The 12,021-nt window shown below is 38.6% G+C and overlaps 2 protein-coding genes across 2 annotated transcripts in view; one reads left to right on the top strand and one right to left on the bottom strand.

The window, feature by feature from the left end:
- LOC141278640 (uncharacterized) overlaps positions 1-12,021 on the bottom strand; it is a 176,822-nt gene that overhangs the window by 102,930 nt on the left and 61,871 nt on the right. The window lies entirely within an intron of this gene.
- On the top strand, positions 2,004-2,982 carry CCDC54 (coiled-coil domain containing 54; the record flags this gene model as incomplete). Its single annotated transcript, XM_019922148.2, is given in 2 exon segments — positions 2,004-2,477; positions 2,479-2,982. Coding segments are annotated over 2 exon segments (978 nt in total), but the record flags the coding sequence as incomplete, so codon positions are not given.

Here is a 12,021-nt window from a genome sequence, read left to right as displayed (position 1 = left end):
AAGCTACCAATAGTGATTGTATTCTTCACCTCCACTCAGAGAGAGAAAAAAAAAAAAAAGAATGCACACAAGAAAAAGCCAGTTTAGCTCTAGAATGTCCTTGATGAAGCAGTAAAAATTTTACATTTTATTAAATCTCAACCTTCAGTATGTCTTTTTAATATTAAATGTGATGTAATGAGAAGTACACATGAAGCAATTCTGCTGCTTACAGAAATATAATGGTTGTCTCCAGGAAAAGTATTTATTTGAGTTACAAACTGAAGTAGCTGCTTTTTTCATGGGACATCATTTTGAAAGAAAAACTGGCAGTAAACTATGGTATTCATATTTGGGTATTTGACAAGCATTTTTGCAAAAAAAAAAAAAAGGATATAGAGAGCCTGTCACTTCAAAAGAAACAACTAACACGCTTAATAAATTTCAAGCTTTTCAAGCTAAAATTAGAATTTCAGAAAATTTTATCTGCCACCATAAGCTTGGCTTCTTGCCAATACTCAAAGACTTTTCTGGTGAGACTGGTGGTGATATTAATGAATGTGATATTTTGATATTATATAATAAAATGAGTTACCATTTGAAAGATCTGCATAATTCAGTGAATCATTATTTTCCAAATGACCAATGCATGATATTACACATCTATTAAAAATGGAAAATAGACCAATGAATTTTAGTGTAACAGTATTATTCTGTTGTAAGATTACACATTACACTTACCTTCTAATCAATTATCATTTGTCAAATTTTGGTGGAGTAGCAAAGAATAAAGACCTCAATGATCTGAAAAGGCCATTAAAATACCCTCTCCATTTATATGTCTCTGTGAGGCCATAATATCTTCATATACTTCAACCAAAACAACATATCACAACAGATATAATGTAGAAGCAGATATGAGAATAGAGGTGTCTTCTATTAATCCAGGTATTCCAGGTATTTAAAATATTTGCAAATATGTAAACAATGCCACCCTTTTCACTATTTTTTTCTTTTGGAAGATATAATTAGTTTTTCATAAAAATATGTCATTTACGTTAACATGTTATGGGTTTATTTTTTAAATAAATTAATATCTTAAGATTTTCTTAGTTTTAATCTCTAGTATGGAATATCGATTGGTATAACTCACATAAACAACAGTTCTGCGGTGTTCAATTTTTATGAGTGAAAAAGAGTCCTGGACCAAAAATTTTGAGAATTACTGCCCTAAGGTTAAATATATTCTAAGCCAGCAGCCATTGTGGCATCAGCATCAGGTCAGCCTATGAGGGATTCCATGCAATTGCCCATTATTTCACAGAGCTCTCCAGTTGGACCGCCCTGTAAGAAGCTAATCATCGAAGGGTGCCTACTATTGCCCTTGATGTTCTCCATAGGGCGTTCTAGGATGCCACCGGAAAAATAGTAAGAGAAAGACCGTTTCATTCTGACATTGCTTCTTTCTTTAATTTTGGTCAGGTTTCCCAACACCTTGTCTCTTGTTTCATTATGAAAGATGTACAAACTTCACACCAAAAGGGTAAATGCTGGGGCTTCCCTGGTGGCACAGTGGTTGAGAGTCCGCCTGCCGATGCAGGGGACACGGGTTCGTGCCCCAGTCTGGGAAGATTCCACATGCCATGGAGCGGCTGGGCCCATGAGCCATGGCCACTGAGCCTGGGCATCCGTAGCCTGTGCTCTACAACGGGAGAGGCCACAACAGTGGGAGGCCCGCGTACCGAACAAACAAACAAAAAAGGGTAAATGCTGCTGCTTGGCAGATGTGGAATTCAAATTTCTCCAAGACCAGACAATGTCTTAAAAATGCTTACCAGAACAGGGAGATCATCTGGGTGCTTTGTGACCACCTAGAGGGGTGGGATAGGGAGGGTGGGAGGGAGACGCAAGAGGGAGGAGATATGGGGATATATGTATACATATAGCTGATTCACTTTGTTATAAAGCAGAAACTAACACACCATTGTAAAGCAATCATACTCCAATAACGACGTGAAAAAAAAAATGCTTACCACACATGTAAGAACCAGCACCCAAATTCAACTAGATATCCAACTATGATTTCCTATGATTGTGATCAAGATGACGTAAACGCTGATGAAGAAATGAATGTTATAGTAATGCTCCGAGATATTAAAACCGCCCAGATTGAAATCCTCAGGCAAGTGACTGACATTGTGGGTCCAGTACCAAAAATCCAGGAAAGGACTGACTTTTATCAGAAGCAAATGGAGGTACTGGAAACCAGAATGAATGTTAGTGAAGACAAACAGTGCACAATAACTAAAGATATCTTCTCTCTGAAGGAAGACATTGATGCTTTAAAGAAAAAGGTGACAGAATTGGAAAACCAGAATTCTTGCTCCAATGTACATTGTTTAGAGGTTCTGGATAGAGAAAAGGATAGAGAGATCATAGAACTTCTTCACAAACTCATACAACCAGAAACTTTGAAGAACACATTGGCTTCTACAGACTCTTGAAATCTCAGCAGAACCAGAGAAAGTGCCCAGTTACCCCAAGCCCACTGATCATCTTGAGGAAAAAACAATTTCTCCTCAAATTAAAGCTCTGAAGAAAAGTAATCATTAAAATGCCTTAAGAAGCTTTCAAAAAGCAACGTCAAATATTTGTATTTACCCAGACTTTAATACATGGATCAAGCTAACTTTTGTCCGTGGAGGAAAGTGGAGCTTTTTCCTCAGTGCAACCAAGTTAGAGAAATTCATCCAGTGGCTTCTTTGTAGGTCAGCCATTCCTCCTGAGGAACCACTAGTCATAACCCAGAGATATTGTCCCCTCACTGGGCCTATTGTAAGCTTGACCACAATCTGTCTCTCTGTTTTCAACTATATTTACTGTCTTTTTGGTTCCTCAAAAGAGGAAGTAACTCGACTACAGAGTAATTTTCTGCTTTGCTTGGTACAAAATAAATGTAACCTGGCCATTCCAAGCATTCACACATCTTTGTGGTTGCTGTGAACTCCCTGGTAGTTAGCTCACTATGGGTTGGCTGTCTGCAAAGTTTCTTTACGTCTACAGTAAGTTGAGGCATATCATTCCATTGGACAGTCGTGATGCATTTTCTGTCAAGTTTCTTGTTTTCTCAAAGGCAATTCATGAGGACTCATCCAGCGCCCATTTCATAGATAATTGGAGGCAAAGAATAAAGGGGTCAAAGGAATGACAAACACATTTAGTAGCCCTCACGTCAGTTTTCTATGCATTCTTATCTTAGTGGCCTTTGCAGATAAGATTCGTGATACTGGAGACAGACTCTACTAACAAAAGTTTAAACAGGATAGAGTGAAAAAGATACCCACTGTCAAGGTTACTAAAGTTAGAGCTATAAAAAATGAAAAGCACTGAAAGGACAAGTTATTGCCAGGAAAATATTTATTCCAAAAATGGGAGTTTTCTTTCAACTTCAACTTCGTCTCTATCAAACAATTAGAAAAGGGGGAAAAAGGTGACTATGGTATTGCGGTTTTATTTTTACATTTTCATGAAATGAGACAAATACCATATCCTGCAGGTTTGAGACAGAGGAAAAGGGAAAATCTGAGGCTGGATTTGTGAACTAAGTTAAATCTCAATCTCAACACTATACCACCATAGATTCTTATGTGACAGCCTTTGTTTGCATGAACCATATACTACATATCCAGGGTGTGTGCTTCATTTTTGGACATAATAGGTGGTTGCCACTGTAATGTAATTTTTCTAAATATCATGTAAATTAACTGCAAAAAAAATGTTTTCCTCACCACTAAGTTAGTAAATGAAATCTACCAATAGTCAGTCATATGCTGTTAAACTACAAATATCCTTGGAAAATGTACTATTTTAAACTATTCTCAGCTAATCATTTGAAATGAGGGCTTCGGCAGTTAGCTAAGAACAACCCAGTTTCAAATGAGGAAAAAGGAACTACGGTGAGTATAGAGGAAACAAAGGGAGAAGTAGGATAAGAAGACACAACATCATCTGGTGCCAGTCTGGTAATAACTATACATTACAACTTTTTCATTTCATTGTAATTATACATTACAACTTTTTCATTACAAAAATGCATTTTATTGGATCCTTATTTACAAATTTACAGATAAGATGTGCACATAACTTTTAAAATATGTCAATATGTGATAGGGGCAGCATGGATGACCCTATCATATACCTGCTTAAAGCAAGGCTATCTATTAAATGAGTTTGTTTTCAATGGGTTAACAGTGCCAACAAAGTAAAGTATCGTTTTGGTAAAGGCACCAGCGAACTCTATGTCTATATTGACCATCAGCGATATCCGTAAAGAACAGCTGAGCTCTAGCTGGGCACATTGGTTGTGACCCTCGCATCAGAGTAACTAGGGAAGGTCGGCCATGACACAGGCAAATGACATTACAAGTGGCTACTGGGAGAGTAAAAAGTGACTCAACTGGTATTTGCCTGGGTCACCTGAGCCTCTATATTAATGCACATTTTCACTTTTTCTGCACTATGTTCCCCCTTTGCACTTGCTTAATGTTACTAGAGAGGCAAAGAGTTTAGGAAAAGAGCCTGGAATCAGAAGACCTTCGCTCTGAACAGTCTTAAATTCTACACTTGCGAGCTTTATTATTTCGTCTCAAGTACATTTGTTTTGTCATCTATAAAAAGGGAATCATTATATTCACTTCATAAATATTTCTTCAGTGTTTGCTAATAGCAAGGGATAGTGGAGGGTAAAAGACAAAGTAGAAGACATTCCCTGTACTGTAGACACATAACATCGAATGGCACAAACAAAACACGTACACACAACTCTAAGACACGATAGATGGGGATGGGCAGCAAAGAACAATATAAAAAGTGCTCCTGGTATCAGAGGAGAAAGAGGGTTGATGAGCCTTGTAGTAAGGATGGAAGGTGAGGAGGAGATGGAGAGGGCAGTGTACAGAAAAACAAGAGCACAGGAGTGGAGCCAGTAGGGAACGTGGGAAATAAAAGCCACCAAGCATTTTATTAATGTAAAGTACTGACAGGCTATCATTTTTTTTTTTTTTTTTTTTTTTTTTTTTGCGGTACGCGGGCCTCTCACTGTTGTGGTCTCTCCCGTTGCGGAGCACAGGCTCCGGACGTGCAGGCTCAGCGGCCATGTCTCACGGGCCCAGCCACTCCGCGGCATGTGGGATCTTCCCGGACCGGGGCACGAACCCATGTCCCCTGCATCGGCAGGCGGACTCCCAACCACTGCGCCACCAGGGAAGCCCTGGGCTATCATTTTAACTCTTCTATGGATCTCATTTTTCTCTTCAGGGATCCCCACCATGTTCATTTTAACCTGTTTTTCACCTACATAAGAATGTTAGAGAAGGAGAAAGTGAGAGGTACACTACATGATTTTCTCAGGATCTCAAACTTTCCCAGAAGATGACTGTTTTACCCTGTTAATTCACATTGGTTTCCTGTGAGGAAAGAGGATTTTGCTCTTGAGTCAAATACTTATTATCATCACTTAGATGAGATCTCACATGACTCATTAAAATTGTAACTCAACTTGAAACTACATGTGAGCAAATAGTTTTTCCCCAGTCCTTGCTTTTCAAATCCACCTGCCTCTCAGCCTACTCACCTCCATCCCACCTGTCTCAGAGGAAGTGATGCCTCTCTTGTCCACCTTCCTCCTCCAGTGGCTCATAGGGTCTTCATCAGCTAGTCCTGTTCTTTCCTCCCTGTTAATCACCACTTCCCAGTTCCTTGTGCTCAGCTTTCACAAGTGTATGTTTGCCTTGTCCCTGCGTCCCCTCTTCTCTTGCTGATCTCTCGTCATCCTCTCTGAATGAGAGGCCCACCCTCCTGTCCCTACCTCCTCCTCTGTCACTCTTTCCACAGCTCTTAGAATCATGTCTTCCATGCTCTCTCTTCTGGTCCTCTTCCCATCACTCTGGCAGATCTTCCTCAGTCTCTTAGATGATTCCTCTGCCACTAGTCATTCCCTTAAAATACTGATGCTTCACTTTACTTTACTTCACTTTACTCACTCCCAAATCAAAGGACTCCTAACCCAGCCTCTCCTGAGACATCTTAAGCTTTAGTTCCACGTCATCTTCTCTACTTGGATGAGTGTCAAACTCTTTATTTTCTAAAATTAACATTAATAGCTCTTCCTTCTTCTGACTCAAACCCATTTCTCTTCCAGTATCCTTTTTGTTAATGGCATGACAGTGCAAGCTATCCACAACACCAGATTGGAAATTACTCTCATCTTCTCCCTTACTTGATGTATTAATCATCAAATCTTTCCCTGTTTTATCTTCCAACAATTCATGGAATCCATCCTCTATCTCTGTCCCCACTTCTGTTTTGGTTCAAGCCATAATATCTCTATATGAATGAAAAGTTTTCCTGCTTGGTTTCCCAGCCTCCACAATGTCCACAGTCCAATCCTAATAGGGTAATTTTTTATGAAACAAAGATAATTTTTAAACTTATTTCTTATTGAGGTAACATTGGTTTATAACATTACATAAGCTTCATGTGTAAAACATTATATTTCTACTTCTGTATACCCTACAGCGTGCTCACCACCAAAACTTTAGTTTCCATCCATCACCATACAGTTGAGGCCCTTTACCCATTTTGCCCACTCCCCTCCCCAGTCCCTTCTGGTAACTACTGCTCTGTTCTCTGTATCTGTGTGTTTGTTTGTTTTTGAATTTTATTTTATTTGTTTTTTTTTATACAGCAGGTTCTTATTAATTATCTCTTTTATACATATTAGTGTATACATGTCAACCCCAATCTCCCAATTCATCACAACAACAACACCCGCCCCCGGCCGCTTCCCCCCTTGGTGTCCATACGCTTGTTCTCTACATCTGTGTCTCTATTTCTGCCTTGCAAGCCGGTTCATCTGTACCATCTGTGTGTTTGTTTTTGTTTGGTTTGGTTTGTTCATTTATTTTGTTTGTTTGTGATTCCACAGGCTGGAAAAAGCCAACTAGAAAGCTTTATTTTTTTCCTTCCAGTTTTATTGATATACAGCATTGTTTAAGGTGTATAACATAATGATTTGACACACACACACATCATGAAATGATTACAATAAGTTTAACGAACATCCATCATCTCATACAAATACAAAATTAAAGAAAAAGAAAAAATATTTTTTCGTTGTGATGAGAACAACTTTCATATATAACATACAGCAGTGTTAATTATATTAATCATGTTATACACCACATCCCTAGTACTTTTTTATCTTATATAACTGGAAGTTTATATCTTTGACCACCTTCATCCAATTCCACCTCTTCCCACCCCCTGCCTCTGGTAACCACAAATCTTTTTCTATAAGTTTGTTTGTTTTTTGAAGTACAATTGACCTACAACACTATGTTAGTTCCCGGTATAAAACATGGTGATTCGATATTTCTATACATTATGAAATGATCACCATGATAAGTCTAGTTGCCACCTGTTCACCATAAAAAGATATTACATTATTATTGACTATATATTGACTATACTCCCCATTCTGTACATTTCACTCCCATGACTCATTTATTTTGTAACTGAAAGTTTGTACCTCTTAATTTCCCTCATAGTTTGTACCTATTTCACTCATCCCCCATACCCCTCCCCTCTGGCAGCTACCTGCTTATTCTCTGTATCTGTGACTTTGTTTCTGTTTAGTTATGTTTGTCCATTTGTTGTGTTTTTTAGATTCCACATGTAAGTGAAATTCTCTGACTTATTTGACTTAGCATAATGGACCTTCTAGGTCCATCTATGTTGTCGCAAATGGCAAGGTTTCATCTTTTTATGGCTGAGTAGTATTACACTGTGTATATATATACCATATCTTCTTTATCCATTGATCCACTCATGGGCACTTTGGTCACTTCCACATATTGGCTATTGTAAATAATGCTTCAGTGAACATAAGGTTTGCGTATATCTTTTCAAATTAATGTTTTCATATTCTTTGGATAAATACACAGAAATGGGATAGCTGGATCATATGGTAGGTCTATTCTTAATTTTTTGAGGAATCGCCACACTGTTTTCCATAGTGGCCACCAATTTATGTTCCCATCAACGGTGTATGAGGGTTCCCTTTTCTCCACATCTTTGCTAACACTTGTTATTTCTTGCCTTTATAATAGGCCTGAAGCAATATCTCATTGTAGTTTTGATTAGCATTTCCCTATTAACTGGTGATGCTGAACACATTTTCATATGACTGTTGGCCATCTGTGTGTCTCCTTTGGAAAAAATATTTATTCAGGTTCTCTGCCCATTTTTGAATCAGGTTGTTTGTGCAGGTTTTTTGTTGTTGTTGTTATTGAGTTGTATGACTTCTTTATATATTTTGGATATTAATCCCTTAACAGATATATGATTTACAAATATCTTTTCCCATTCAGCACGTTGTCTTTTCATTTTATTGATGGTTTCCTTTGCTGTGAAGAAGCTTTCTAGTTTGATGTAGTCCCATTTGTTTATATTTGCTTTTCCCTTGCCTAAGGACACACATCCAGAAATATATTGCCAAGACCACTGTCAAAGAGAGGGTGGGGTTTTTTTAAACAAACAGTTCTAAAATATTTTTATTGTTTCTCATAGTGAAGAGAATAAAATCCAAATTTCTTAGCAGAGCCTATGCTCTTTCCATCCTGAATTTTTACCTTTGGAAGGCAGTGTTCCATAGTGGTAAAGCACAATGGCTATGGTGTCAGACTCGCCTGATTCAAGAGCCGGCTTTGTCACTCACTAGCTGTGTGACTTTGGAATTAAGTCAAAGTGTAAATTCCCAAAGCTTTAATATCCTTATTCCAAAATAAGAATAATAATCATAGATTGTTGCCAGGAATAATGATGATTATTATATGAAGCTCTTAGCAATCTAATTGACATACAGTCAGTATAAAATAAATGGTATTTATTAATACATTACTTCTTCATCCTCATCCTTCCATGATAATTTTACATGCAAACCACCACCCAACCACATGAAATGTATTGCAGAATTTTTCAAATCTTGTATCTTTGTACTTGCTGCCCCTACTGCCTTGGATGCCTTTCTTTTATCTAGCTGATAAGCAATAATTCCTCATTTGAGTCTCAATTCAAATATTTTTTCTCTAAGACACCTCCCTGACTCTTATTCTCTACCTCAGTCTCTCTGTAGCAGAAACTGGGGACTCCCAAAAAACCCCTGCCAGTGTTGCCATTGATTTTATATACATATAATATATATTGTCATTTTGTGCTCATATGTCTCCCTCATAAAAAATTGAGCTTTTTTAAATTAATTAATTAAATTTACTTTTGGCTGCATTGGGTCTTCGTTGCTGCGCAGGCTTTCTCTAGCTGCAGCGAGCGGGGGCTACTCTTCGTTGCAGTGCGCAGGCTTTTCATCGTAGTGGCTTCTCTTGTTGTGGAGCACAGACTCTAAGTGCGCTGCGGGCTTCAGTAGTTGTGACTCGCCGGCTCTAGAACTCAGACTCAGTAGTTGCGGCAAACGGTTTCTAACATATCAATAGACTATGCTTCAAACTTCATTTGTAAATCTGCTGAATGCAATTCAAAATGCATAGTCGCTCCATGGCATGTGGGATCTTCCTGGACCAGGGCTCAAACCCATGTCCCCTGCATTGGCAGGCGGATTCTTAACCACTGTGCCACCAGAGAAGTCCCAACTTTGAGCTGTTTATGTTAGAGACAGAAACTTACCTGTTTATCTTAAACACCATAATCAGTTTTACTGATAGGTAAATATTTTTGAATGAAGAAAAAGAAAAGAAAGCACCATTTTTCTCTACAAAGAGTGGGTATAACAAGATGAATGGTTATAATGTATATGTCAAACATGAAAACCATTGCACATTCACCAAAATGTCTCAAACCATTCTTGTGGCTATCATATTAAGCACAATTATTGGATAGGCAGTGCTTGACAGTGAAAAGAGCAAAAACATTCAAAGCAGAACAGTCTTTATTTACTGAACATTTATTATGTATCAGGCACTGTGCTAGGAGCTGAGTATACAATGGTGAACTTCATAACTATGTGATTTTGGCAAATTCCTTAAGCCTGTATTATTCAGTTTTCTCAACTCTAAATTTGTATCATAAGACTGTTGTATTAATTAAATGAGACCATATGTATAAACTGCCCAGAACAGTGCCTGAATTAGTAGATACTTAACAAATGGTAGTCATTTCCTTCCTTCTCTAAGCTAGATGTTTAAAAAGGGCATGAAGGTGAACAGGGATGGACCCTGTCTCGATGAGCTCCCATTAGAACTCTGCCTCCTTTCATCAACCATAAAGGACTCCAGACAAATAATGAACCAAGTGACAGGCTGAATACAAAAGCTCCAAACCAACTCTTGACTCCCTCAACCAAAGATAGTGTCATAAGAATAAGATAGGGTGTGACGGCTCTCCTCCTGGTCTGGGCCTTCAACAAATATGCCATCATTTGTAACAGCCATTCACCAACCTTTAATTGCACACTATAAAAATAAACATCAGAGAAAAGTATTGGGGTGGGGGGTGGGAGTGGGGAAGAGACTCAGTTTAAGATAAATAATTTGGTTCAGTTAGGAATACTTGCTAGCATAGACACAGACATTAGAGCAACCTATTTATTCAAAACTGCATTCACCAACATTTACTGAAATGTGACTCTATGCCAGGAACTAGCTGAGCTAGATGTGAAGCAAAAGAGATGAAAATTACATATACTTTCTTTTCCTTTCCTGAAAAAGGAACATACTTTTCAATAGTGCTCTCTCCAGTTGCCAATTATTTTGGTCCATTGCTTCGATTTGGAGTAGAAAACCACATACCTCATTTAAAACTTAATTTCGTTTTGTCACAGGACACAACTCAAGTCTCATTAGGAAAAGACATTGCTATTCCTAAAAGTAATGTTTTAAGGTTAATTCTTCAAGTCACAAAAATGCAACCTTTTCTATATGCATCCAAAATGTAGACGGTCCCTAACATATCAATAGATTATGCTTCAAAAATTCATTTGTAAATCCGCTGAATACAATTCAAAATGCATATTACAAAGAAACAGTACTAGAGTTGGATTTGGGGCCAACCTATAAAAGCCGACTGAACTACAATACACCTGAGATATTGGTACTCGTTAAACTATAGAGCCAAGCTTGTGTGTGTTCTCGTGCCAAAGTGTATTCAGGAAAGTAACAAGAGCAGTATCCTGACAGCTGGATCGGGGTCCCCACTTCTGATAGTAGAGTGAAGATTTCACAGATTGATGGTATTAGGAGGACACCTTGGGGAACTAGGAGACAAAGGGCAGGATGCAAATGGGGACCAATGCAGGAACTCTAAGGATGAAAAGCTGAGATGGGGAGTTCTTGGGCAGGGGAGACAAGTGCTCCATGTGGCTCCTGAAAATCTAGTCCAGGGAATAAGGGCTGAAGGGGGGCCAGGGTCATCTTCTACAGTGATGGATTGAAAGCTGAGATAGAAGGGAGAGGGTTTTTACATGTAAAGCACTTGGCATAATTCTTGGTACATGGTGGTGTTCAATAAATGGTGATGGAGATATTGGAGATGGTGAGGTAGAGGCAAAACCTGTAGGCTTTTCTCTCTCATTTGTCTTTTAGAATACAATCTACTTAGAAAACAACTGTATTGGTGAGAAACATGGAACTTCAAGCCTTTCTGAACTATGAAATATTAGTGGTCAGTGGAGTTAGTGGAGCAGGGCAGTGGCTGGACCAATGAAGGTAGGAATGTTGCTCTTGTAAGGCTCTTGTGACAAAGACAGGATAAGTTTGCATAGCCCCTCATCCTTCCCCTTCTGCAGCCCACTCTTTTCACCTAAAGTTTGAGGTGGAAGAGTGTACTGCGTGGGGACATGCACCCCAGACAGAAGCAGAATCAAGAAAGAGGGGAAGGATAAGGAAAAGAAAAAAGAAAACCCCCAATAGGAGTGAAAAACACTCCTGAGGTTCTGGTGCAGCCCTTCATACAATAAGGATCTTTCCACCAGGC

This window comes from Tursiops truncatus, chromosome 4 (assembly GCF_011762595.2).
Source record: "Tursiops truncatus isolate mTurTru1 chromosome 4, mTurTru1.mat.Y, whole genome shotgun sequence".
Taxonomy (NCBI): Eukaryota; Metazoa; Chordata; class Mammalia; order Artiodactyla; family Delphinidae; genus Tursiops; species Tursiops truncatus.
This window is presented reverse-complemented; position numbering and strand designations above follow the sequence as displayed.